At 41.9% G+C, this 27994-nt stretch overlaps 2 protein-coding genes across 7 annotated transcripts; one reads left to right on the forward strand and one right to left on the reverse strand.

Moving 5' to 3' along the window:
* The first annotated feature begins 326 nt into the window (after window positions 1-326).
* dazap1 (DAZ associated protein 1) lies at window positions 327-15269 on the forward strand. Of its 6 annotated transcripts, none has more exons than XM_010902590.3 (13): window positions 330-651; window positions 1936-1976; window positions 2524-2690; window positions 3256-3321; window positions 3784-3888; window positions 4343-4391; window positions 7430-7512; window positions 9842-9989; window positions 10249-10278; window positions 10818-10976; window positions 11415-11582; window positions 13768-13860; window positions 14980-15269. In XM_010902590.3, exons 1-13 carry the CDS (start codon window positions 620-622, stop codon window positions 15150-15152), a joined length of 1314 nt encoding a protein of 437 aa, XP_010900892.1. In that variant the 5' UTR covers window positions 330-619; the 3' UTR covers window positions 15153-15269. The 6 variants fall into 6 exon arrangements, with proteins under 6 accessions (XP_019904793.1, XP_019904792.1, XP_010900892.1 ...); XM_010902589.4 differs by having other exon boundaries at window positions 332-651; window positions 3781-3888; XM_020049232.2 differs by lacking the exon at window positions 330-651 and adding an exon at window positions 1627-1767 and having other exon boundaries at window positions 3781-3888.
* Window positions 15270-19878: 4609 nt separating this feature from the next.
* LOC105029303 (angiopoietin-related protein 4) lies at window positions 19879-25638 on the reverse strand. The gene is made up of 8 exons (XM_010902593.5): window positions 25075-25638; window positions 23385-24388; window positions 22551-22661; window positions 22367-22457; window positions 21580-21693; window positions 21313-21408; window positions 20934-21200; window positions 19879-20833 (listed from the first exon to the last, which is right to left on the reverse strand). Exons 2-8 carry the CDS (start codon window positions 24207-24209, stop codon window positions 20664-20666), a joined length of 1674 nt encoding a protein of 557 aa, XP_010900895.3. The 5' UTR covers window positions 24210-24388; window positions 25075-25638; the 3' UTR covers window positions 19879-20663.
* Between the last annotated feature and the right edge of the window lie 2356 nt (window positions 25639-27994).

Here is a 27994-nt window from a genome sequence, read left to right on the forward strand (position 1 = left end):
GATGTCTGTTGCGGTAATCAATACATGTTTTTAATAAAATAATTGGAGTACGGTCCGACTGCGGTTGTACACTTCTTCAGAATTTACATGTATCCGCTTTTGGCAACAACAATGTTGTTTCTAGCAAATCCGTAGAACACATTGACGTGATCACCTCAAAATAAAACAACAGTAGGCAGTATACTACATTGGACTACAGGTTTATTTACCTATAATTATTTAGTCATTTTTGCAGACGCTCTTAAGTTTGAGCACCTTTGGGAATCGAACCAAAAACCATATCTTTGCAAGCGCCATGAACAGCATCATCTGCACGGAACATGTCTGGACCTGTCTGTAGCCTACTTCCGCAACCGACGCAGTGTTTTATTTCCAGATCTCATTTGAAAAGATGTACTAGCTATATCTTCAATTTTGACTACATATCCCACAACTGGCTGCTTCTTTATTTATTTATTACCTCTTTCTGGTGCGTGTCAAACAAGTCGTCATTGCGCAGATTCAGTTTGAACCAAAAGCGGAGTGACCTTCCTCTAATATCTGGAACGTTAGCTACTAGGGGCAGTACTGAAGCAATAAACCGGTGACAGCACAACAGTTCCCTGCGCCAGCCTTAGAAATGAACAGCAACTTAGCCGGAGATGAAGTTGGGTAAGATGTGATCTAAATAACGACGATGAACTAAATTAATATATAATTCTTCGCATTTCAACTTTAGTCAAGTAATTACTGGACTGTGGTAGATGTTACCCAAATTATATTATTACCACTTTTACTCCGCTAGCTTATGTTAGCCAGCATTAGCATTTTGAAAAGTATTGGAGCTACAGTCCGTAGGTTGCTAGCAAACGCTAGTGGGCTTTAACCTATCTACTAACAAAGGGGAAACTTTCATGACATTGGTTTAGTTAACTAGTCAAAGTAATGTGAAATAGTGTATTTGAAAAATTCATATGAAGCTAGTAGTAGTACCGTACCTAGCTACGTACTGTAGCTAAATAGAAACTAAAACTAACGTCGTTAGCTAACGTTATGCATAAGTGGACGAAGTATTACGCGCCGCATCATCGACTGGAGTTGAAGCGTTGCTGTCTTCGTGTTAGTTGTAATTTAATTTATTTTGTGACTATAAAAGTTTGGTTGAAGTTGACGGCACACAGCACATACTACCAGTGCATTTTTTACCAGAGACAACTTGCTAACGTTACATTAGCTAAATTACTTAGTCTCAGCGGCTGGTTGCTGGCGCGGGCTTGAATACTCTAGTCTTGAACTTGATAGAGGACTCTCCAGGACGTTTAGCGGGCATTAGATTAAGACCAATGGGATATTATTGATTTGATCCATCTAAATGGTCTATATCAAATTATATATGAGGGAACACTATAATCTGGACTAATTTTGGTTGTTGGCATATTTACGTCTTATTAAAGTACAGTAACTACAGTAGCTAACGTCGGATGTGTAGCAAGCTAACGTTAGCTAGCTACTCTAGCGCTGCTGTTACAGTACTAGTAGCTATCTTAACGCTTTCAAGCTCTCCAGGGATCTTGTCTTTCTCTCGTCAGCTAACGTCTTTATGATCTAATTTGACATATGTATTGTTCCACTTTTATTTTTGGATACGTTGGCAGGGGGATTCAAAACAAGACCCGAAGTGTTGTCGCGTTTAACAACTCACCTAATTTCCACTTAGGACTACTAGCTACTGACCCAACACATTCGCTTGGCTATCTAACTGGATAATCAACAGTACTTTTGGTCTTGGTATTTATTGTCTGCATTTACAGAAACACAAATGCAGTAAAAAAATAAATAACTACAAATATTTTATGTTTACAATTAACATCTAGGTATATTGCATAATTGATCACATTGGTCATCAAAACAAATTTAAATGAGGTTTTGCTTAAAGTTTGATATTTTTTATTTTAGGAAACTGTTTGTTGGCGGCTTGGACTGGAGTACAACACAGGGTGAGTTGGCTGGCTATCCACCAACCTATCAATACTAGGTGTATTGCAATTTACATACTGTCGTACTGGAAGTGTCTGCATGGATGTGTTGTTCTGAAGTTCCAAAGAGTGAAATGTTACTGTGTTTTGTAGTTAAATCACACATGCAGGCTCCTTCTAATATTTGCTGAGATCTTGCCATACCCAAGTTTGTATGTAACCGCGGGCATTCAGAGCCCTTCTCTGTATCATGCTTGATTTGGCAGTGTGTCTTTGCACCCCTCTCGTCATTCTGACAGTGTTTTCTGTAGTCATGTGTAGTAGCCACAGTCCTCCACAGATCCCCTGGGGCTTTTAATGACCAGAAAAATAATGATACTATTCAGTATGATTGGCTAATATGAGTATTTGTTTATCTCTGAGCCCTGTGCGTGTAGCGATGCATTCTCTTCATTCATGCTTTGCATCTGCTGAACCCATAATGTCATCACACAAGGCTATGTATGTATCCCGAAAGGATTTTAGAACAGGATTGTCCCACTTATCTCAGTGTCCTCTTTTCTGTCAGAAACGTTAAGAAACTATTTCTCGCAGTACGGGGAAGTCGTTGATTGTGTCATCATGAAGGATAAAACCACAAATCAGTCACGGGGCTTTGGCTTTGTCAAATTCAAAGACCCCAACTGTGTCCGGACTGTACTGGAGACCAAACCCCATAATCTGGATGGCAGAAATGTGAGTACACGCGTTCAATTAGAAAAGGGTAATATCTTTCAAATTAGGCCTTTTCTAAGTCTGAGATAAGTGTAAGAATTTTTCAGGAAAGGATTAGAAAAAGATGCTGATCAAATCTGTGCAAAAGCTATGAACAAGTGAATTTTTTATGCGCACTGACTTCTTCAGAAAACAAAATACTCTCTCTTTTAAGGATATCCCTAGACATGCCTTTTCTGATGAGCAATATGTAAAGAAGGCGGATTGTATGCCAACAAGTGTTGCTTGTTTATATTGCTATTAGTTGAACTGCCATAAAAGATAACGTTAGTTGGCTGGTGTTGGCATGCTTGGTTTGTTGGCAGTGTATTTTGCTACTAATTGCTCTATGAACTGATCAATTTTTGCTCTAGTCAAGGTGATTTTAGCTATTTAACTGGAACGGATACTGTATTGAACGTTCTTTATACAATTTCTTGAAGGCATTATTGAATTGTCTTTTTCCAGCAGTTAAATTGGAGAGAACATTTAATGTCGTATACGTTTTTCCCCCCAGTGGATGTTCAATTTCACTCTTTCCCTTCAGATTGACCCCAAGCCGTGTACTCCCAGAGGAATGCAACCTGAAAAAGTACGAACTAAGGATGGCTGGGTAAGGAGTGTTTCATTTTGTGGAGGCTGTGTGTCCTCTATGGAAGGTCTTGGTAGAATAGGGGGAATTGTATTCTTTTTTTTCTTCTTCTTGTCTTCTTTCAACCTTGGTCTTATCTGCCTCTAGAAATCTAATCTGTCACATTTGGGAGTACTGTGCAACATGACTTTTGCTAATGAGTTTAATACTTAGAAAAAAACAATTATTTCCAAAGAGATTGTTAGACGAGGTAATTTTCTTAAAACCAATTGCTCTGCCATCCTGGCATGGCTTGTCACAGTAACGCTGAAATGTACGCCCTAGTGTGACCTGATCTGTGGGGGCATGTCAAGAATTATACCCCAGGGCAGAAGGAGAGAACCTAATTCCTTCTCCACTGTCTGACTAGATAATGGTGAATTGTCTTGTCCTCTGTGTTATGGTCGATCTGGCTTTGAGATCCCGTTCTTAATGTTTCAGAAGGGCAGCAAAGCTGACAGCAATAAATCAAAGAAGATATTTGTTGGCGGGATCCCCCATAACTGCGGCGAACCTGAACTCAGGGACTATTTCAATAGATTTGGAGTGGTGAGTTCTTTGAGGGTTTGGTGCGTGCTGCAGGGCTCCACGCTGATGATTAACATGGAAACATTTAGACAAAAAGACCAATATTTTCACTATTAAAGCTAGAATCTTAAAACATTTTAAATTTAAAGTCGACCCTCCAAATATTGGTGTATGATAAGGTGCATGTGGGAGGGAAAGTGGTGCATTGTCTGACCCGGTATGTTATGGTGTATAATATGTAAAATGGTTAGGAGTTGATCAGAATCCAATATAGCAACTGCTGATTGGAAAATCACAAGAGAACTAGTGTTTTTTAATTTTTTTTATTGTAATTTAATTTCTTTGCTCAAAATGCAATATGTTGACAAATTCTACATGCCTTGTGTTAAACCCCCAACTGAGAGAAGCATGCTGTCTGTACTAGTGTCTCTAATTACTCCTAATGCAGCCTGTATTTTCCTTTCTTTAATCCAAGGTCACCGAGGTGGTAATGATCTATGACGCGGAGAAACAGAGGCCCCGAGGTAAAAGCTGATCCCGTTTGTTTCTTCCATACCTCCCATCTCTAAATCTCATGACAAACTATTCTGACCCAAAGAGGATGTGCACATTCAATTCCCCACTCCCCCACACTCAATTATATCTACCCCCCCTGTGTTGTCCAGTGGAACATCTTGTTCATCGTTCATTCATTCAGACGCTTTGTAATGGATGCCACCTCACCTAACTACTGGTCACTTTCCCCATGCCGTGCTATTGACATGGTGAGAAAGTTGGATGACATTGGCATGAATTTCAAACATTTCTTTTTTTTTTTTTCTTTTAACAGCCTCTGAGGCTCTAGGCACTCTAGTTTTGTTAGAAACATGCTTACATTCTATTGCAATTAATGTGTAGTTTAAAATATATTGGCGCCAACAACTGGCGAATATACTTAAGGCTGAACACCTACCTCAAAACACTATATTTTAGGGGTATTTTCCAAGTTTCCCCTTTTCTCTAACTTAAGCTTAACCAGCTTAGCTCTAGAATAGGGACACAATTGGCATTAGCCATTTGTGATTACATTTGTCACTGTTTAAAGGTACACTATATAGAATCCTGCCTCTTATGTTAACAAGGCTTAAACAATGAAATAGTTTGTCTCCTCTCCTTCCCTTATGAACAAGACCGTAGTAGCATTACTCCATATTAATCCCCATGGTAAATGAGTGGGTTTATTTAGTCGGGGCGTGTCCTTCAAGTGCCCGTCTGATGCAAGTATGAGGAGACCAAAAGTCAATGCAAACTGATAGACAAATCGGCAGCAGATTCTCTGGGGAATATCTCCGGCACTGAGAGCAATTTTGTGGAAGGAAACATGCTGGTAGTAGTGTAAAAATCGTACAAATGGCCCATTTAATCATAAGTCCTCTGTAAATTAGCTCTGGTTAGACGAGTTGACTGACATCACAAGCTTGGGTGGGTGACAGAACGTCTATGGGGTGGATGTTGTTCTGTTTTCCCGAATGGTTCTGACTTCCGTTTGGCCGGCTGTTTGCTCAGAGCGGTTTCTTCTGCCCGTGTCCCCACACAGCACTGATGCAGTGGTCGGTGACGCTCATCGTTTAATACGCCTCGTCTCCAGTATCCATTGAGCTCTTTGGGGAGACTCAGTAGAATAGTTTGTCATCTGAATTTACACGATGATACACCAAAGCACCCTTAACATGATCAAGGATGATATCCAGGCTTTTCTTTCACTAAAACACTTGTAAACATTCAGCATTATGAACTAAGTTTTCTTTAGTTTCATTTAGACATAGCTGACCTTTTATATTAAGTGTTTTCCTGTATGTAGAAATTAAGTATTTCTGTAAGTAAGCCCTTTTCTATTTTCTTTCTCTGTGCTCCTTCTCCTTGTTGAATGGTTTGAATGTGATTAACGGTGTCTTTAAGATTTGTCTTTTCTCCTTTAGGTTATTGTGTACTGAGCGGTATCACAGAGGTACAGGCCAGATGTAAAATCCCAAAATGGAATGTGCAGGCTGTCAATTTGGGGTGTATACAAAGTTTAGATTCATCATGGTCAGGAACCATCTAATTGTGCCCGAGCTGGACCGTGGTTGTCTAGGGATATTTGTCTTTCCATTCGCAGCAAATGATCAACTTGAACTTTCGCTATATGTCATTCTTTCACATGCTTGCAAATGCTTAAACTAAGCTCTGACTCTGAATTAGGACAGGTCATCAATGAATAGTATTTATATTTGTAGATCCGCCAGCTTGGGGAGTGCTTGACATAATATTAGAGGTTTCAGAATATCGGTTGTCTCGCAGGACATTTAATTGGAATCAGGTTAGGTCCCAGAGTGGAGATGTTCTCACAACCCAGTTCTGTCACTGGTGAAAGTTTAACTTAATGAAACTGGTTTAGTAGGCTGCCACTGCATAACTTCAGTTCTTCTTTAGAGCAGGGCTGTGAAATCGCCTCAGAGTTTATAAGAACCAGGACCTTTGCAAATATTTCATGTGTGAACGGACCGTTGAATCAGTGCTGAATTACTCAGCCCTTTAGTCACATTCTGCCTGGGCAACTTGTGACATAATGCCTCAACTGTAGTCATTTGGGCTTATGACTGCTATCTGGACTTACTTAGGTTAGGCATTTTGCACTTCAGTGGACAGCTGCCGGTGGCTTCATAGTCAGCCTCTTATCAAAGCTTTTGTTGATTTGCAACTTCATATCAGTGTATCTTTTTTTTAATTAAGTAACTGTCGAATCACATTGCTCAGTTTTTCTCCATGTTTGAAGGGAACTTTGTTTATCCCCCATGCAAAGTCTTGACGGCATTATTAGTTATTACTTACACATTCGGAAGACAAAAATGGCCTATATCTTTGTGTTGCTGTTTTAAGCAATATTGTAATTTTCCATTTAGGCTTATCCTGGCTGACTCAAAACACAATACCATATTTGGGAAAGCTTGGAGAAAGCTTTAGACATTGCACAGTTTCTGTTTCTCCATTTTTCTGTTATGCATTAACAATGGATGCTGCCAGTTTGTACTGCACCGCAGTATACCAAGGGGCAGATCAAGGTGGGGTTTGGATGAAACAGCGTGAAGGAACAACAGTCCCCCCCCCCCCCCGTCCAATTGGCACCCTTTATATAGAGTAGGCTCTGAGACCACAAACATGTATATGTCTTGAAATTAATCGTTTTAATATTCGTCAGTAGTTCCTCTGACTGCACTTGATATAAATATTTTACAGTTGTATATTAATTACATCTTCAAGCCACAATTAAAATGTAAGAACACAGTACAAGTGTTAAAAAAAAAGAGAGCTAATATGTAGGATGGACAGGATTGGTGCAGAGTTTATCTAGAGTTCATACAGATGCTTCAGCCAGCTCCTAATCTTCGGCTTGTGTATCACTGGAAGTCTGCAACGTCATCCGAACCCCAGGAGCCCCCAGCTCAGTCTTGATGGATCCCTGTCTTGCTGACCCCAATACTGTTCTTCATCTTGTGTTGTCACAACACCCTGCTACCTTGATTCACTCTTGGTCGTTGGCTAGGTTTTGGATTTATTACTTTCGAGGCCGAACAATCAGTGGACCAGGCTGTCAACATGCATTTTCACGACATCATGGGCAAAAAAGTGTGTAGTTGTAGTTTTATTTTACCCTCAAGATCAAACGGAGGCTTGGGCGACGTGAAGCATTGTTTTTGCGCTGTTACCTTTTGAGTTACAGCTTATATTTCCAGGGGCCACCAATGAGGTTGTTCCATCTTTCATGACGTCCTTTTTAAACGTAATGTTTGAATATCACTGCTGAAGTGCCCTAACATGTGGCACTCGAAAGAGTAAAGAAAAAGAACTACCACACATTTCAGTGACCTACTTGTACATATTACAAAAAATTACTTGGTCGCCCCTATGAAATATTAGGGACAACTTTTTTTAGTCGCCCAAGGCTTTGTTTATTTTGACCTCTCCTTTAGGTTGTGTAAAAGGTATTCAGTATCTTACTTAAAACCATAGTTGCTTTGGCTTGTTGAAGGTAAGGGCCGAGAAAGGCTCTAGAGATTTTGAAAGAATTATCCAGTTTGAATGATATAATGTAAGATAAAAGCCCGAAATCCACAGAGAAATCACCTAAAGGATGGGTCTTGTTCTGTTATTTTCTTTTTCTTTTTTGATGATTTTGTTGGCAGGTCACTTTTGAGTTATTTGATATTTCTTTGTCAACTTGTTTCAATGATCGACAAAAACCTCAATTAAGTGACCTCAGTTTAAGAATCTCCATACTGTGTTGATCAGTTCTGAGAACCAAAATGGGTGGATCTTTTTCAAGAGCTTTTTGGGACCTATCTAGGCACACCATCTGTGAAGGCCAGATGAAGCTACTCCCGAACGGGGAGTTCTAGCTAATTGGGTGCCTGACACAATATTTCTGTGATACCAGCAGTTTATTTTTATCGCTAGCCTTTAATGAATTGTAGTATATTAAATAAATATATTATATACTTCTGAGACCATAGCTGTAATAGTTTTACCGACATTTATTTGAAATGGTTAAGTAGTTTGATTTACCCTAAGAAAGGCCCCATAATGTTTTTTATTTATATATCTCTCAAACGATGAAATGTCCAGATAGACCTTGACATATAGTATGTATCCATTTGTAGGGAATGTACAAGACCCTACCCATATTTTTGCCATTCTTTTGGCGATTCATTGACTTTGTCCTGATTTCCAGCTGGAAACGGGTCTTGACTTGAGCGATTGTTCTTGGGTTGACATTACCTTAGGCTGGGACTTGAGGGGCGGTAAGGGAATGTAACTTCCAAATTTAGAAAGTGGAGCACGTGAAACTGTGGGACAAATCCCAGCTTTGCTGTCGGGGAGTGTACAGTAGTCATGGGACTCATCACTTCCAGCTGCGACGCCTGCAGGACGAGGCCCAGGTAGCCGTGCTGGTGACGGCGGGCCACTCGTGAAAACGTGCTCGGAATTAGGTCGACAGAGAAGGAAGAGGGCCGGCGTGGAAAGTGGCACCGCCTTAAAGAAGAGGATAAATTGCCATTTATTCTCCTCATGCAAGGTGACCCCAACAGCCCAACCTCTATGGAGTGTAGTCTATTTCTGTCTCGTCCCCCACTAGTTTTAAACCCATTTTTTGCTCTGATAAACTGCTGGTATCTCTGTGGATGGCTAGCTAGAGGAAGTGATGCTACACATTTATAGGGCAAATAATGGCTGGTAGCCTCCAAGCCATCTGGTCTGTTGAAAAGGATTGTCTTTCCGTCCTCGTTGAATGTAAGACCAGAACCTGCCTAGTGCTTATGTTTTGACTGTAAGATTGGCAAATCTGATGTGTTTTAAATACATGGACCGCAGCAATTTTCTCTTATCTGACACAGTATGAAGATTCATTTGTAAATTGTCTTATAACTGTTCCTTTGTATTATCTGCACGTTTTACCTCTTATTCTGATAGATAATAAGATAAAAATGTCATCCTACATCCAATCCAATTCTACACCAAGTCAAATATAGTTGAGGTTCTTTAAGCGTTAGCCGGGGAAAGGTAAGTCTTGACCTTACATTAGATGTTTTTATTAAAATTAAAGGGCACCAACTTGACAGGAATTTTGTTTCTCAGGTAGATAAACTAGTACATTTAATGAAATTGTAACTGTAACGTTTACCAAAAAAAGGACAATCTATTTATGAATATTCACAAAACAATTACTCTAACTTATTTTGTCTGAAATACCTGAGAAACATGTTCTTAAGCACTTCTATTTGAAAAATCTATCTGCCTTAGGCATCAGTGTTTTGGCCCAGATCAGATGTATAAGTGAAACCCTCTCAAGCTGATATGTTAAAGAGAAATATAAGTAATGGCAGAGGTCTGGGAAGGAAGGGGCTTTCTTGATAAATTACTGGTCTTGCAAATTGTGCCCTCCTTGTCCTTTGTCCAGGTGGAAGTGAAAAAGGCTGAACCTCGGGACAGCAAGGCTCCTGGCCAGCTTGGACCCAACCAATGGGGGCCCAGAGGAATCTTGAGTGCAGCCAATGGCTGGGCACCTCAGCCTGCCCAGGGCTGGCAGCAGAGTTATGGGCCTCAGGGTGAGTGGGATGGCAGCCCAGAGCAGAGAGCCTGGCTCGTTCTTTCGGACCGTGAAACATTATATTATGCCTAGGGTAAGATGGTATTGGGAACTGTTAGAAAACCGGATGGGTTTGTTAAAAACATTTGCTTTGTTGAATTTTTTCTGCACGCACTTTAGCTTTGCTGTGAGGAACGGTCAACTGCGTTACTGCAGTTAAAAATGTCATGTGTTTTGTTCCATCAGAAATAAACGGTCAACTATTTTCTCTTTTTAAGGAGTTTGGGTGTCTACAGGCCAGCCCTTGGGTACGTTTTTGTCCTTGAACCACACTGTTTCCGACAACTCTTGCATGCTTGCTTTCTTTAGTGAATTGTCTTATCAAAAAAAGATTTGTGTCGTGGATGTCGCCTTGAACTTTGTATCATCCATATTGCCAAGTTAACGTATGTTAAGCAAGTGTTATTACTGTGCAAATTTAATGGCTGAGGGCACTGATAGACACTTTGGACTAGGAGTTATGCTTCCATTTACATAAGAGTAATTTAGCAGATACTGTTACCCAGAGGGACTTGCAGGAGCTAGTGTAGACATTTTCATAATGGCCCTCCGTGGGAATCCTCACTTACCAACTGAGCTCTCTGGCTTTCATCATTCTCCTCCTGCATTGTTCCGCTTTCATAGTTCAAGACTGTTGCCTTTGGAAAAAGTGACACTGCTATCCTCATTTTGAACCCGTTCACTAATACGCTGTGTCTTCTGTCAGCCGGCTTTCAACCCGGGTTTATGTCCCAGGACTTAAAATGGCACCTGTTAATGGTATTCCGGTACTTCTGTCTCCTGTTAGTCACAGGTGGGTACGGACCCCCTTTATCCGCAGCGCGTGGAGCTCCAAACCAGCCCCCCTCACCGTTCAACGCATTCCTGGTCACAACGGCTCCGGCGGGGGGCTTCGGGGCGCCCCAGGCTTACACTCAGCAGGGATACAGCACACCGCCTCAGTTTGGTCAGTAGCTGCACCAGATGGTTGGAATGGAAACGCCTGGCGTTGTCCGGCGCACGGTTGTGCTTTCCCCACCAACCTCTCCTGAGTGAATGAAATAGTGTGTTCTAATGCTGTCTTCACCACAGTGCAGACTCCGTTCAGGGCAAATGTGGAACGTTTAGAGGCATTTTTACTGGAGTTGCAAATAGATTTCTATTTTGTTTGTTCTTGTGGTGGATGTTACCCAATCAACTGGTTTTTGAAATGGACCAAGATATGTATGTGGGAGGTTAAATGGTATGATAAGTGTATTATTACATCGCCCCCAAAACCTTACTATTGTTGCAATAATTGTTTCAGAATAATTTTCCTCATAATGTCAGCGTTTCATGAAAGGTTGTCTATTCTCGTTCATAATGTGCCGCGTGATCACCTGTCTTTTGTCTGGCTCTGGTTTAGGGTACAGTTTTGGCACGCCTCAGGGGGACCAGTACGCCCCACAAGGAGTGCCGCCTCCACCCACCACTCCGGGAACCGGGCCGCTGGGGTTTGCCCCGGCCACCACACCTACTCAGGACATGAGCAAAGCACCTACCGGACAGCCGGACTTCTCCTACAGTCAGTACGGTAAGCGGAGCCCCGCCCTCCTGCGTTAGTGTTATTACAGCCAGTATGGGAAATGGAATGAGGTAAACGGCCGAAGCTCATGACTACGTACAAGCGAGAGCTTGACGTTGGTAGCATGTAGCTTTACTGGCAGCACACGCATGCACACGCTTGCACACGCAACCTCCCGGCTTGGTCATGGAGAGGCCGTGAACACCCCATCCAGGACTTCTCAGGATGTTCCGGGAGCGGCTGCAGAATCGAAGGGTTGTGCATGGGCAGTCGACGGTTGAATTAGATCATCCTGCATCGCAATGTTTGTTTTATGTTTTTTGACAGAGGAGTTGGGAGTGCCCGCCAAGCTGCAGATAGATTACGGTAGATGTTTTACTGGGCGCAGGTCAAAGACATGTTTTTAGCTTTTGATACTAGCTAGACTGGCTTCTCTTTTGCAATGAGCTCTGTGGTGTCTAAACTTTTTTAATTTTTTTGTCTGAGCCTAGTTGTATTATTTCCAGTCTTTACCTACAAGTGACTGACAGATGTTACAAGAAGCCTCCAGGCACAAGGCTTGCATCAGGGTTTTCTGACGTTACTCTCCGTTAAGTTGAGTACAGATTATTCCAGCGATGTCATCGTCTGAGGTGCTCGTGTGTGAGGTCACTTCCTTAAAGTGACTTTCTTTATCCTTGGCTTTCGCACGGTTAACTTATGTAGCGTAGTTTTATTCGGTCAGCACCCCTCTTTCCCCCACACTCTTCCTGGTGAATAAAAAGCACTGGGGGGACAGACCTCCGTAACCGATTTTAAGCTTTATTTCATTTTTGTATATCTCATCAAGACAGCATAGCTACAATTTATCTTCATTTATATTTAACTACACTACCGTTCATAATTTTGGTTTCGCTTAGAAATTTCCTTGTTTTCGAAACAAAAGCTAATTTTTTTGTGCTTTTAAAATATCGTCACATTGATCAGAAATACAGTGTAGACACTGTTCATGTCCTAAATGACTTGTAGATGGAAACGGCTGATTTTAAATGGAATATCTACATAGGTGTGCAGAGGCCCATTATCAGCGACCATCAGTCCTGTGTTCCAATGGCACGTTGTGTTTTCGAATCCAAGTTCATCATTTGAAAGGGCTAACTGATCATTCGAAAACCCTTTTGCAATTGTTAGCACAGCTGGAAATTGTTGTGCTGATTAAAGAAGAAAGAAGGCGAGGTTTATTGTGACTAGTTTCTGGTGCCTCAGCAATTGTGGGTTTGATTGCAGGCTCAAAATGTCCAGAAACAGAATCTTATTCTGAAACCCCTCACTCTATTCTTGTTCTGAGAAATGAAAGCTATTCCATGTGAGAAATTGCCAAGAAACAGAAGATCTTGTACAACGCTGTGTACTACTCCCTTTACAGAACAGCGCAAACTTACTCTAACCAGAATAGAAAGGGGGGGGGGGGGGTGCACAACTGAGCAAGAGGTCAAATACATTAGTCTAGTTTGAGAATCGGATGCCTCACAGTTCCCCAACTGGTGGCTTCATTAAATAGTACCTGCAAAATGTCAACAGTGAAGAGGCGACTCCGGGAAACTGTTGCAAAGAAAATGCCATATCTCAGACTGGCCAACAAAAAGAAAAGATTAAGATGGGCAAAATAACAGACGCTGGACAGATGAAGACTGGGGAAAAAGTGTTATGGCCTTATTTCAATAAAATATAATTTCTAACCTTGTCAATGACTATATTTCCTCTTCATTTAAGCTACTATATTTCCAATTCAAATTAACTTAATGTATGTTTTCATAGAAGTTAAGGACATTTCTTAGTGAGGCCAAACTTTTGAACGGTAGTGTTATATACACTGCTTCCCAACAACTTTCAGGTGTGAGCTAATCCGCTTTAAGTTCTGTGTTTCATGCTTCTGCTTTGCCCTTCCATCCTGCACTCTACCATTAGCTGCCTGTTTTAAAACCACTCAGTGCAGAAAACGTAGGCAGCCGAAGGCACTAGCGAGTCGCCTCGCACCCACTTCCCCGTGTTTCCAACTCCAGGCGGATGTGTGCAGCTAGCAGAGTTCTCAGGGCAGTCAGAGGGAGAGTGTGGCGACGTGTTGAGTCTCAGGTGGCCTGGGTGAGAAGGGGGACAATGTTAAAGTTGACTCTGTCTGGGTCCGGTCAACCTGGTCTCCTCGTTTCCCTGGTAGGCCTTGGTAACTACCTTCAGGACCCCTCTTCCTACGGCCCAGCGCGTCCTTCTCACAGTAATGGTCAGGATGTGCAGGGAGGAAATAGTGCAGGTAGGTTGTCTTCTCCAACCACAGTACAGTTCAGTGTGGTCATTTAACTGCCACGTCAGTGTCTCCTGTTTCTTGTTTTCCTGCATGTACTTTTGCATCTCCGTGCATACAAAGTACATGGGTTTTTTTGAGTGACGTATACTAAAATACAGCTACGGTGTTTATGGATTCAAGGTGTTGAGATGATTGGTTTCGGATGGAAAGTCCACTTCAGATTTAAGAAAAATGGCACAGGGTTTAGATTCCAGAGTGTTGAAACCATCATTTCCTGAAGTAGCTGTAGTTTATTATAACACCTGTTCATACTTGTGTTCATTCGACTTCTACATTGCTTTGCCGTTAAAAAGGATGATCTAATTGGCAAAACTTTAGGGTGTGCTATTTTCAGCATTATTTTATTTTGCTTTTTGTTTTTATTCTGTTATTCTGTGTGGTGGCAGTCAATTCACTTTTTGTTTTTCCCCATATGCTATGTCATTATGACCACTAAATGAATGGTAACACAATGAAAGTTTATATGAGGGAAATAAAGACTGTCAATACCCAGTTTTAGATTTTGTTTCTGCCCCTATTAGCTTTTTTTAGATTTTGTTTCTGCCCCTGTTCCTAGCTTTTCCTTCTTTTTTCCAGCCCTGGAGCACTTTAAAAGCACCTCGTGGGGAAGTTTGCTTGTATTCCAACATTTCTGTTTTATTTCTATACTGTTGGGAACAGTTCAGGCTTTTCCTCACTGAATGTCAACGCAGTTCATTGCTACTCCGACTCCAGTGGATTGCAGAGAAAGAGCCACCCAATCTCATGAACAAACCCCAGATAACTGATTAAGTATCTGTTATATTGTGTTCCTTTTGTTTATGCCTCACAGTAGTTCAGATGACATAAGATACTCAGTCAACCAATTGATTTGCTCTCCAAGCTCTTATTACTAATTGGGTCATCTAAACGGAATGCATTCGCGGAGGCTAATGATGTAAGGAAGACGATATTTAATGTTGTCATTAACATATTAACAAGCCTTAATAAAATAAAATGTAACAAGCCTTACATTTTTAGCTACATTTTCAGAATAATGTTGTTAATGTGCACCATCTCTGTTCTCTTTTCTCTCCACCTTCGAAGGTTATGGTCAGGATCTTAGTGGGTTTGGCCATACCTTCGCTGACCCCAACCAGCAGCCGGCCTCGTATGGGGCACCAGCAGCACAACCGGCGGCGGGGCCCCAGCCTACAGCGGTCGCTTTTGCTCGAGGACAGAATCACAATGTAGCAGGCTTCCATCCATACCGACGCTGAGTCTCTCTGATCTCCTCGGCGCTCAGTTCTTAAGTCAGGGAAATGTGTTCTGGTCGTAAGCAAAACTGGATTTCTGAATTGATGTTTTGGAACACGCAAAGTACAATTCAAGAAAAAGTGAACTCTCATAAAACCAGGGATTCCAATTCTGTTACTTGATGTAAAAGTTGATGTAAGACTTTTGCATAACCTTCCTTTGAAATGTTGAAATAACCCCCCCCCCCCCCCCCCCCCCCCATGTTTTATAGTAGGACTTAACTACTTTGCAATAGGTTTTGTCTGGTCAAACACTAGCACAGAGAATATATATATATATATAGAGACTTGTGTATATTTGTGCCGGATACAGAAATGAAACAGGGTCTCCAGTTTCCTCAGCTTTAAATTCTAGGGAATACATTTTTATTTTTCATTTGGTGGATTTTACTTTCTGAGCCTTTATTTTAAAGTTTATTTAAAATGGAAAATATGAATATATATTATACACAAACTGTGCAATTTTTTAAAAGAGAATTTTGTACTAAAAATGTACACTTTGCTTGTTTTTTATTTAAAGATGTAGACTTCCCTCAGGTGGCTGTTTGAGTGCATTTTGCACTTTTGCAAAAAGAAAGGAAAAACTTCAAATAAATGTTTTAAAGATATCCTGCCTCTCCAGTCTTGTGTCAATGTGGATGTCACAGGTAGACATTGTTTGGCTTTGCTGTTCTTTACCCCACAGTGCAACTAATGTCATGTTTTATATGAAGACCGGGAATTGTTTCTAAAGCTGTACATATTAATTAGGCTGGGTAATTTGCAGATCATGTGATATAGTACATCAAACAGCCAAGGAATTTGGCAGTTTATGTAGACCAGACTAGGGGTCTTGACCCCATGTGGGGTTACCTGATATGAAAATGGGTCGGGAGAGAATGTTTTAAAACTGACTCTCATAGCCTCTAATAAAAAAAGAACGATTATATAATTTTTCTTCACATGGTTGGGGTCGCGAGAATTTTTAGATATCGAAATGGGGTCATCGGACAAAAACGTTTGGGAACCCCTGATGTAGAGTAATCATTAAATGCTAAACATGTTTGTTCACATGTACCAGTGTATTGATTTCATGCTATTAGCTGAGTAAATCTCACTCTATTAGCTGAGAGTAAACCTCAAAATATTTTAGGTGGTTGGGCCTCCAAAAGCTGCCAGAATAGTTCACTTTGCCTTGGCATAGAGACTACAGAGTAGTGGGTGTCCCAAGCAGTTCCACGTAGGGGCGGAGTGTCTGCAGGTTTTCACTCTGACCTTGTATTTGATTGACTAATTAGGTCACTAACAGGTTAGTTTCTACCCCCACCTGGTTGTTTAGTTGTGAACTGGGAACTAATTTATAGGAAAAACCGTGGACACTCGGGCCTCCGTGGAACTGTTTGGACACCCCTGCAGTAGAAGGTTCAGAGAAGCTGGCGACATGGGAGTACTTGGGAGGTTTATACCTCAGGTGGGCTGCTGTGTGCTGGACAAGATGCAAGGGTTTGTAGGCCCTACTGACAAGTTGCAGTGGTCACTCCAGGAGAAGAGAAGTGCCCAGACTAGGACCTGCACTGGTTCCTATGTCCTGCATGGTTCTGTTGGACTGGTGTACAGCTTTAACCTGCAGAGAAGTTGTAAACTGTGATTAAGAGGTCTTGGAGCAGACAGACTGTGAGCACGTCTTCGGTTGCTTTTGAGCTGTTCATGTCTATCGGTTTTGAATGTTGAACAATTCGGCAAAATGTCTATTCTCTATTTGGAGCAATACCAGAATTGTTTAAAATGTTTTTTTGTTTTTGTTTGAATGTTGAACAATTCGGCAAAATGTCTATTCTCTATTTGGAGCAATACCAGAATTGTTTAAAATGTTTTTTTGTTTTTGTTTAGTTTTTTCACATAAAGCTAAAAACCCCGTAATGAACACAACCAAACAAAAAAGGCTTTGCCACAGAAGTTCTGTACTGTAATGACTGGGTTGCCTCCCTGTGTCTGCTGGTACAGTAACGTCTTGTTACAGTAACACCCCCCCCCCCCCCCCCCCCCCCATTACAGTAACGTCTGTCGCCACCCTGTGTGCATCTCTACACGCTGACAGATGCAGAGAGCAATGTTGGTGTTGTTTTGGCACGGGGCGGCAACATCAATCGTGCCTCCCCCAGTTACTGCCACAAGATCAGCAACATCAACAGTATATTCCTTTGACCTCTAGGGATTTTAATTTATATAGGTGTTGTTGTTTTTCAGGGCCCCCGGGAGATTACGTCTCACCAGAGCGCTTTCATTTCCCTGGGGGTCTGGACGCCAGCTGTATAGCGTGCTGTACCAACCCCTCCTTGCAAGACTCAGTGTTTATGGAGGACCTGCATGTTTGATCAAGAGAAATTATTTCATCATGCCACATGCAGTCATGGACAAAAGTATGGGAGTCTGTGCACTTTCTTTAAATAATGTCTCTAAAAATAAGTTGAAACTGAAGCTGTTGGGTCTGCACAATTGTTTGTCACTTTTATTAAATCTTCAATCTGAAAAATAAATAGACAGCTTTGACACATTTGGAGTTGAATGGCACTGGGCTACAACGTTGTATAAGGTATTGAAACTAAGTCTGATTTCTACCTTGACAGTTTGTGGTTGGTCTGACCAGGCTTGTGTTCCGAATGTAGATTTACTAAGATAGAATGCCCCAGTTTCAAAAAAGTTTTCTCCTCTTTCATGTTTTTAATGGCGCTCCTGACATCTTTTCTCCTACTCTTGTGTGTCTCAGGACCAGGAAGTGGCTCCAGTAAATGGACAAGAAGCTTTGTGGAACTGAGTCATGTGGTTGCCCGCGGCTGATCCAATACATAGAACTCCAGGGTTTGGAGACAGGCTCTGCAAGTAGAATCTGCCTGGCGGGTGAGTCATCATCATCATCATCACTCACGGTTCACTGTCAATCTCTGGGTGCTTCCCAGGCAATACTGAGGAGCTGCAGTAAGCAGTCTCCCCTGTGGTGTTTTGCAACGCTGTCCAGTAGCACCGGTTACCACTCTGATTGTGCTGTAAAGGTCAGTATGTGCTCCGGCTTTAGTCTTTCAATTCATTGTTTGTTTAACGTTTCATTTCATTCCACCCGGGCCTAACCGGTTGCTTATGTTACCCGGATTCCTTGAGGACACAGCGACTTCCTGGTTTCTCAACTGATCTGTTTGTGGAAGTCGTTAGAAGAGTTCATTGGGTTTAGATGTTCACTCCACACACCTGGTGGTGTTTTGTCATGTTTGAGATGTGTCTTCGGGGTGTAAAGTGGAAAGTATGATCACAGAGTTAAATATGTAGGGAGGGACCTGTATTCCAGGCTTTAACATTATTAGGAGGAACAGAGTCTATCGTTGCTCAAAGGCAGATTTCCAGCGCACGCAAAATAATTTGAATGAGTAAGATGGTTGCTTTCTTGCCAAGGCTTTCTCTTCCCTCTGTAATCCTTTCTTCTTCAGGTCCACCCCAACAAGACACCGCATCAGCTGGCCAGAGTCAGGAGAGCACTGAGAGGCCGCACTGCTTAATTTTTGTGGAATTATCTTATGAATGTTGGTTTACAACAGAACATCCATATGTATTCGTTCACAGGAAGTTGTGTTCTGTGAATGCTTGCGACTGTAATTGGCTTATAGTACTAGAATTCTGGGAGGCCACGCCCCTGTATAAGCGAGTGTGTATTGCCATTCCCTCACTGACATTAATTTGAACACTAACGAGACTACACGTACTGTGATAATAAACAGTTGTAATCGTCACCCTTGACTCCCGGGTACCTTCCTAATAAAGTATGTGTAAAGGCTAATATCAGACAGAGCCCACAACCCCCCCACCCCCGCAGCTGAGTAATGTTACCCCGCCCCTTCACATCCACATGCTTCACCCACCAACAATCAACAACATGCCCCCAAGCTGAGGAGGTGGGTGTAACCTGACTTGTTTTTTCTGTTTTTACATGGACAACAATTGAAGAATAGGAAGGATGTTAAAAAAGAATAAACACTGGGTATTTTGAAGAATGAAAAACATGCAATCCTGTGCCTTTATAAAGGTATCTGTAGTTTATGCAGATGAAACAGAATAACACTAGCCTTTCATTTTTAAATTGTGTTGAACTAACAGCTGTTGAGGTTTTTTTAGTGACACAATTGTGCATCATCAGCTGTTCCACTAGGGGGAGCTGTATGTTTCATGATGACACTGCATTTGGCCTCTTCAGGTAAAACCCAGAAAGATCGAAAATACTTCTCATCTGTGCGTCTATCCTAGTATGGGAAGCAATCACCCTTACGGAAATCTCCATGTTAAAGTAGTACATGTTTTTATAATCGGTTGACTGATCCCTTATTCTGTGGGAGTTGTTTTTGCTGGTGGACGCTGATATGTGTTGGCACCCACACAGTGATTGACTGCTTTAAAATAAGAGCAGGAACTGCCAAATCGCGCATTAGACAATGTTCATCAAAATGTGTGTGTTAATAAGGCTTGTTCCAGTAAGGCTTGCTCTTTTGCTTAGAGAAGGAACAGGAACGCTGTTTGTCTAAATTTAGAAGCACCGGAACACTGATCCAGCCTAAGTCAAGAACACAGGAAGTCCTTCAACAACCTCTCACAACCAAGTGCCACTGTCTAAACCTGCAGGAGCAAGCTACACAAAATAATTAGACATTTCAACCCAAAAACTCTCACACTTTTTTTTTTTTATTAGGTATTTAGTTTGATGTAGTTACATTCAAAACATTTAGAAAATGTACCTGTTTACAGTATATTACAGTTAGTTTAGAAATAAAAGTCTGATAAGATATTTTTAAAAAGGCACACCAGTTGGACCCTTTGAAAGGGCTTGAGGACTGCAGTGCATCAGTCACTGTGACTGATATAGTACCCACTGAGACAGTGGAAAATGACATGAGTCCTGCCTAAAAGGAATCTTCATGCTGGATTGCTACCCGGAGGTTTTGGTTGGTTATCGTGAGATGGGATCTTCATGCTGGATTGCTACCCGGAGGTTTTGGTTGGTTATCGTGAGATGGGCTCTTCATGCTGGATTGCTACCCGGAGGTTTTGGTTGGTTATCGTGAGATGGGATCTTCATGCTGGATTGCTACCCGGAGGTTTTGGTTGGTTATCGTGAGATGGGCTCTTCATGCTGGATTGCTACCCGGAGGTTTTGGTTGGTTATCGTGAGATGGGATCTTCATGCTGGATTGCTACCCGGAGGTTTTGGTTGGTTATCGTGAGATGGGATCTTCATGCTGGATTGCTACCCGGAGGTTTTGGTTGGTTATCGTGAGATGGGCTCTTCATGCTGGATTGCTACCCGGAGGTTTTGGTTGGTTACCATGAGTAACACTATTCATGATAATTTGCTAACATGTTATTGGGTTTGGCTAATTAAGTTAGCTTAAGGGTACCAGCTCAATATTGCTTGTACAACAAACTTTTATATACACTGTTCTTACAATACTGAACCACCTAGGACTTAATTGCTGCAGGGGCGACCTTCAGCATGGTAGTCCTCAGAGCATGGTTGGTCTTCCAAAATATCAACTGCCTTCTTGAATGTCGCCTTTGCAGTAGGTGGGTCTTTCTAGCGTACCTGCCATTAAGGTTGGATTGGCCACAGTTGCTGAACCACCAGCCACCTGTGGGGAAACAAAAAAAACCTGCTATAGGACATTGTCTCAGATTCACAATGTTCAGGAAACATACAAACGCTGATTAAAACGTCCAGAAAAACCATACCTGAGAGTTGCTTGGCACAGTTGACGTTGTCGCTCAGATCATTGTCTCTGTCAGTCGTGGAGAAGGGCGCGGTGGTGAGGCCACTTTCTAGGCCAGCAGGTGAACTCACGGGCATGTACAAGGTGTAGTTACTCTCTTCTGCACCCAATCGGAATGGGTATTGCACGGACTGAGTCTCTCCCGTCCAGTCAGACAGCTCCAGCGCCAGCGTGTACTCTTCCTGTTTGGTTAGAGTGTGGATGTTCTCCAGTCCCAGCCAGAACTCACCTAAATAGTGTTAAATTAGGAACCTTAATGTTTACAGTGTTTAGACATTTATTTGGGCTGTATTTACAGGGAGTACATATACGAGTCTTGAGGAAAATAAAAAAGAACACACCGGAAAGGCTGCCAAAGCCGTTTTTGTAGGCCTCCCATGATTGGTCGAAATTCTGGGATCCATCTTGCCGTCTCTGGATAACCGTCCATCCAGTATCTATGAAAAGAAAATAATTAAGCATTTAGCCAATGAACGTTCCATTGGGTTTTCCCAGTTCCAAGCGGTGGTTCTTGGTAAGGCCCGTATCCATGGGCTCAAATTCCAACCGGTTGTGATAAAAACATGTTTTACAACAGAGAACAAGGAGATGAGTTTCTCTTCACCTACCCACAGTCATTTCACAGAAGACGTCAAAGGGCTGAATGTGGAGAGGCTGGATCGTATACACTCCACTCTGTGTCTTCCCCTTCAGAAACCACTCGTGGCAGTCCTGGGCTGACTCTGAAACCACAGCTTTTAATCAGTGACCATTTGTCAAATGGGACGGGTGTCGTTATTTTCCCTCGCCTTTGACATTGAGTAAACATTCAGTGGTAACTTACATAATGACCGAGGTCAGGAGTAGGCAACTAGGTTTCGTGGGAGGCCTATTTTAGTCAAGTCAGGGGGCCCAGGAAAATATAATCTGCAAACTGATCACAGTTTAGGCCAATAAGTGGTTGTGTTCGAAGGTCACATTTTCATGCCTTGATTATATAAAAGATCCCAATGAGTCTTTCCTGTCCTAGTTGACTCCTGCCTGGTGATTGAACTGTGTATTGATTCTTAAAGAAAAAAGCAGTCTGGTTGTCTACCGTTGCCTGAGGGCAATGCCAACTGCTTGTCAGAGAGTGTGTGGGAAAGGATGAATGAGGAACAGCTATGGCATGTGTTGGAAAAAGACTCCCAGCAGTGGTTGTTAAAAAAAACTAAAAACATTTGTTTCATTCCCCTCCTTACCCACAGCTGTGACAGATTGTATGAGTTTATACAGAACAGATTTGAGAGTTTATCTGGCCTTTGGAGGACTGAAGGAAAGGTTGTGTTTTTGAATACAAGGCACTGTGAGGTTACTGGACATTCAACAATATGTGCTGGTAATGTAAATATTCTATTTTGGATTTGTATAGCTTACCAATTACAAAAGCATCTACTTTAGTGTCGTCCTTGAGTGCAATTTCCTGATGTCTCTGCCTGACGATTAACTTCAGGCTACTCTCTTTAACCTGAAGGAAAAGACATACATGACCCATCAGATACTGTACACACACACACAGACACAAACATGCACTCAGTCAGGGATGTTCTACAGGACACACCTCACTCTGGAGGGCCTGTAGATGTAGGCTTTGTGTCTGCAGTTCCTCTTGCTGTTCACTTATTCTCTTCACCATGGCAGCTATCTGTTTATTCTGCATCTCCAGTATACACTGAGGACAAAGGTGACACAAATGACCTGTTTTATACTCTATACCGTAACTATTATTTATTATTAGGTTTATTTCGTATTTTTTTATGTCTTTTTTCATAGAAAAGAGACGGGGGTAAAGATGTAGTTTTTTTCTGAAATAGCAGTGGGAGGGATTCAAACCCATGTGGTGATGGTATGTGTATACAGGACACAGCTGCTTAGATTGCTAAACGTATCTAGGCAATGTGTTCACAATATTTAAGTCTGACGATAATGATTCTGAAGAAGGAACAGGGGTGGACTCTATAATACTATAGAAAACTCCCCCGTGTATTGTTGAAGCTGGCCCTTTATATGAATACAGGACCTGACTTTTCACTGTCCATCAGCATTAGAAAAGAATGGTGTTGAAATACTTATTGTGCTATTTCAATTACTTTCAAGTTACTTTCAAAAACATTGGGAAATATTTTTATATATATTATAAAGCTAGAAATTAATATTGTACTTGGAACAGCACTTGCAAATGATTTGCATGTGTAGCATTTTAGAAAAATCTAAGATGTTTTTACAAATATTCAAAGACTCCCATGTATTTGAAACAGGCCTCCCATGTATTTTATACACAGGATTTGGAAAAATAGATATTTCAAAATACATTCAGATAGTAAATAAATAATAAAATAAAAAACTCAATAAGTAGATGACTTGAATACACAGAGTTCACAGATAGTTCTCTTACCTGGATGAAGATGTTACCACGGTGATCGTTACTGCAATTGTTCGGCTCCATCTCCGGTACCTGCAACATTCCGTTCATTCTCTCCTCCGGTCCCTGCAACATTCCGTTCACTCTCTCCTCCCGTCCCTGCAACATTCCGTTCACTCTTTCCATCTCCCGTCCCTGCAACATTCCGTTCACTCTTTCCTCCCGTCCCTGCAACATTCCGTTCACTCTTTCCATCTCCCGTCCCTGCAACATTCCGTTCCCTCTCTCCTCCCGTCCCTTTAACATTCCGTTCACTCTCTCCTCCCGTCCCTGCAACATTCCGTTCACTCTCTCCTCCCGTCCCTGCAGCATTCCATTCACTCTCTCCTCCAGCTGGTCCATTCTGCTGTGGATCCTCTGATGCTCCGCTATCAGCTCCTGGGTTCTTGCCTGCACCTCGGCAGACATGTTTACCACCCAATTCTCCCTCTCCACCATCTCCTGAGTCCTGGTCTTCAGCGCGTCCTCACCCTTCTGCAGGTTCCCAATCCGCCTGACCAGGTTCGTAATGGTGTTGTTGAAGGCGTTCAGCTTAGCCGAGACGTCGCTCATCTGGCTCTTGGCTTTTTCTGCATGTTCTCTGAGGCCCTGGCCCAGCTGAAGTAGACCGTGTGCAATCAGATTCATCTCATCCCAGGTGACGTACTGAGCCCGGTCACCCCCAAATGTGAAACTGGTCCCCACATGGAACAACACTGTCCCAAGCAATAGCAGGAATGCCAGTGTTGGCTTCATCTTTTTATCTTGGCTGCTGTCTTTGGTCTTCTCAATGTTAAGGAACCATCGCTGCACTTTCATGCTGCTGAATACACTCTGTGGTGTTTTATATATCCTGCCTGTCCCATGCTTCTGATCCTGGGTTGTTCTGATTGGCTGCTCCTCAGGTAGTTGGGGGTATGGCAAGCAAAGTCCTTTCTAATTTTAGTCACAATCTTCATGAGGACTTGGACCTTGGTGGGCAAGTTGTCTCTGTTCAACTTTGAAACAAACAAAAAAATTGTATAGTAAACAGACAACCTTTACTAATATCCCTCTATTAAATATGCACCAGTATGTAGTCTGTGAACTTTGACTGCTAAAAACATTTTTTTAATATAAATATGAAAGCATATTCCTTACTGCCAAGAAGTGACGTATTACATCCACTTTTTAAGCCTTTGGTATGACACATAATCCTGCTTGGATTATCCATTTGATGGAGAGTGAACTTGCCATTAAGGGGTGCACCTGGTTAGCAACAATGTTCACAAACACTGTGCTGTTCAAACAGTGCTCAATTGGTATCAAAGAATGTAACACATCTCACAAAAACCATCTCCACCAGCTGGTGAAGTTTACACCAGATCACCATCTCCACCAGCTGGTAAAGTTCACAGCAGATCACCATATCCCCCAGCTGCTAAAGTTTACACCAGATCACCATCTCCCCTAGCTGCTAAACTTTTCAAAAGTCAGTATTGGTTTGGGGGCTCATGCTGCGTATGCCAAATCCTGCAATCACGTGACACAACAAAAAACGGGATTTGTCAAACAAGAAAATATTTTTCAGTTTAACAGTCCAGTGTTGGTGATCACACTCGCACTGGAGACCCTTCTCGTTCTTAGCTGTTTGAAGTGGAACCTGTTATGGTCATCTGGTACAATAGTATGCTGTTCCACTCACCACTGCTATTCTGCACACTGGACAGACGAGTTGTGTGTTCTGATATGCTGTTCCACACACCACTGTGGTTCTGCACACTGGACAGACGAGTTGTGTGTTCTGAGATGCTGTTCCACATACCACTGTGGTTCTCCACACTGGACAGACGAGTTGTGTGTTCTGAGATGCTGTTCCACACACCACTGCGGTTCTCCACACTGGTTATTATTACTTTTGCCTGTTTGTGGCTCATCTGTTAACTGGCACAGATACTTCCTGTTGTCCTTGGATCTCTGTCAACAATATGTTTTCGCCCACAGAACTGCTGATGACCGGATGTTTTGTTTGTGGCATCAGTCTCTGTGAATCCTAGACACTTGCGCAGGAAAATCTTAGGTGGGCAGTTGTTTTTGAGAGTGGAATAGCAGCCCCTGGCACCAAAAATCATACCAGGTTTAGTACCACGCTAAGTCGCTAAAGTCAATCTTTCAGCCCCTCTAACATTCAGTCAGAGAGTTACCAAGTGCCTTGATGGCTGCCTGCCTAGTTTACATTGTAATCCACAGCTGTTTGTTTTTCGGCTGGGGCAAACCATTGTAATGCAAGGGACAGTGTGTCCAATAAACTGCTCACTTAGTGTATATTGACCTTCACTCAAAGCAGGCTAGTTTTCGCCTAAAGAATCCAGCACTGCCTCTCTTCCCTAAAGAAAGTTGTAATTGTTATGGGCTATTGTGACATGTTATCACCGTTACCATTTACCCCCCCCCCCCCCCCGGAATAAAACGTATGATATAGCCTACGCATGTGAAGCCGATCCTCCGTCTGATTGTGAAAACACAATGCATGCAACCGCTCCTCCTGCACCCCCGATAGTAACAGTAACAGTTACAGTAAACACTACAAGGCATTGGAGGGGAAAGGGAAAGCGTATAGGTGCCACACTGTGAGAAGCTGAAGCCAGAAGGCTTTCTGGGAGGAAAAAGCCCCAGACGTGTTTCTACAACAAAACATTTCTCCCCGACTCAGTCGAAGGAGACTAATAAGACGCATCCTGGAGTGGGACTCCCATCCTACACGTCATCCGGTACTGCTGAGGGACTGTTGATCAGGATATGGTGATTGTGGAACTCTATGGTCTTCCTGCCTCCTGTCTGGTCTAGGAAAGGTCAAGGGAAATGCACACTCAACTATATCTGGAAACAATGGCTGACTTTGGGATGTTGGAACGTGTGGAACTACGCTTTTCCGGACGCACTACAGACCAATGCTTGATGCACGAAAAAATAAGATTTAAGAAAGGCTACCCCAAATAGGTATTTATCACTGAAGATGTTTGCTGGGAATTTGATGGATCTTAATTCTTGAAAGTCATGTACATTTTCCCCCCAGAAAAATGTATCTAAAATTTAAATAGTTTGAAGTTTAATGTATATTTATTGAGCAAAGTGTCAGCTATTATAATGTATGAATAGACAACCTTGTTTACTATATTTATATATAAACCAATCAAAGGTTTGGACACACCTACTCATTCAAGGGTATTTCTTAAGTTGTATTCATTTCTACATTGTAGACTTATTGTAAACTATAAAATAACACATAAAGAATCATATAGTAACCAAAACAGTGTAAAATAAATCCAAGTACATTTATATTTTAGATTCTTCAATCAAACATTTGCCTTGATGACAGCTTTGCACACTGTTGGCATTCTCTTGACAACCGCCATGAGGAATGTTTTTCCAACAGTCTTGAAAGAGTTCCAGCATATGCCCGAGCACTTGTTGCTGCTTTTCCATCACTCTGTGGTCCAACTCATCCCAAACCATCTCTATTTGGTTGAGGTTGGGTGATAGTGGAGGCCAGATCAACTGATGCAGCACCATCACTCTCCTTCATGGTCAAATAGCCATTAAACAGCCCAGAGGTATGTTTGAGGTCATTGTAATTTTGAAAAAAATATGATAGTCCCACTAAGCGCAAACCAGATGGGATGGTTTATTGCTGATGAAAGCTGTGGTAGCCATGCTGGTTGAATGTGCCTTGACTTGTAAATAAATCACAGACAATGTCACCAGCAAAGCACCCCCACAACATCACACCTCCTCCTCCATGTTTCACAGTGGGAACCACACTTGCAGAAATCATCTGTTCACCCACTGTGCGTCTTTCTGGACTCATCAGACCAAAGGACAGACTTCCACTGGTCTAATACACATTTTTCATGTTTCTTGGCCCAAACAAGTCTCTTCTTATCAGTGTCCTTCAGTAATTGTTTCTTTGGAGCAATTTGACCATGAAGGCCAATTTACAGCTCCAGAAATTGTTTTGCCCACTGCACCTTTTTCTTTCCTTTCCAAAAAAGTAGAAAAAGAAGGTTTTGAGTGAGGAACAGAAGGGTTAAAGTTAAGAAACAACTGCAAATTGAACACTTCTGTTCCTCACTCAAAACCTCCCTTTTCTGGAGCTATATGCAGTCTCCTCTGAACAGTTGATGTTGAAATGTGTCTGTTACGTGAAGCAGTTAATTGCCGATTTCTGAGGCTGGTAGCTCTAATGAACGTATCCTCTGCAGCAGAGGAAACTCTGGGTCTTCCTTTCCTGTGGCGGTCCTCATGTGAGCCTGTTTCATCATAGTGCTTGATGGTTTTTGCAAATGCACTTTTTCCGGATCGACAGACCCTAATATCTTAAAGTAATGGTGGACTCTCGCTTTTCTTAGCTTATTTGAGTTGTTCTTGGCATAATATGGACTTAAAAGTCTGATTTTATTGTTTTAATTTCAGACAATAAGGCAACAAAAGATTAACATTTTGAAACTGGTTGGGGACTTTCTATACCCACAATATATATATATATATATTTTCTCACAAGGTAACCTGCAATATCTTTAGATAGACAGTATAATAATAAAAATAAAAATGGTATCCTTTCTGTG

This window comes from Esox lucius, chromosome 8 (assembly GCF_011004845.1).
Source record: "Esox lucius isolate fEsoLuc1 chromosome 8, fEsoLuc1.pri, whole genome shotgun sequence".
Classification (NCBI taxonomy): domain Eukaryota; kingdom Metazoa; phylum Chordata; class Actinopteri; order Esociformes; family Esocidae; genus Esox; species Esox lucius.

What these genes read in the sequence shown, in the direction of transcription:
- LOC105029303 (XM_010902593.5), bottom strand. Translation starts at nt 24,209, where the DNA reads ATGAAAGTGCAGCGATGGTTCCTTAACATTGAGAAGACCAAAGACAGC. An exon ending in GTGGTAACATCTTCATCCAG is followed by an intron (nt 22,662 to 23,384) that starts GTAAGAGAACTA and finishes CTTTGTCCTCAG; the next exon opens with TGTATACTGGAGATGCAGAA. An exon ending in CGGCTTTGGCAGCCTTTCCG is followed by an intron (nt 21,201 to 21,312) that starts GTGTGTTCTTTT and finishes AACACTATTTAG; the next exon opens with GTGAGTTCTGGCTGGGACTG.
- dazap1 (XM_010902589.4), top strand. Translation starts at nt 620, where the DNA reads ATGAACAGCAACTTAGCCGGAGATGAAGTTGG. An exon ending in ATAATCTGGATGGCAGAAAT is followed by an intron (nt 2,691 to 3,255) that starts GTGAGTACACGC and finishes CTTTCCCTTCAG; the next exon opens with ATTGACCCCAAGCCGTGTAC. An exon ending in GCAGGGAGGAAATAGTGCAG is followed by an intron (nt 13,861 to 14,979) that starts GTAGGTTGTCTT and finishes CCACCTTCGAAG; the next exon opens with GTTATGGTCAGGATCTTAGT.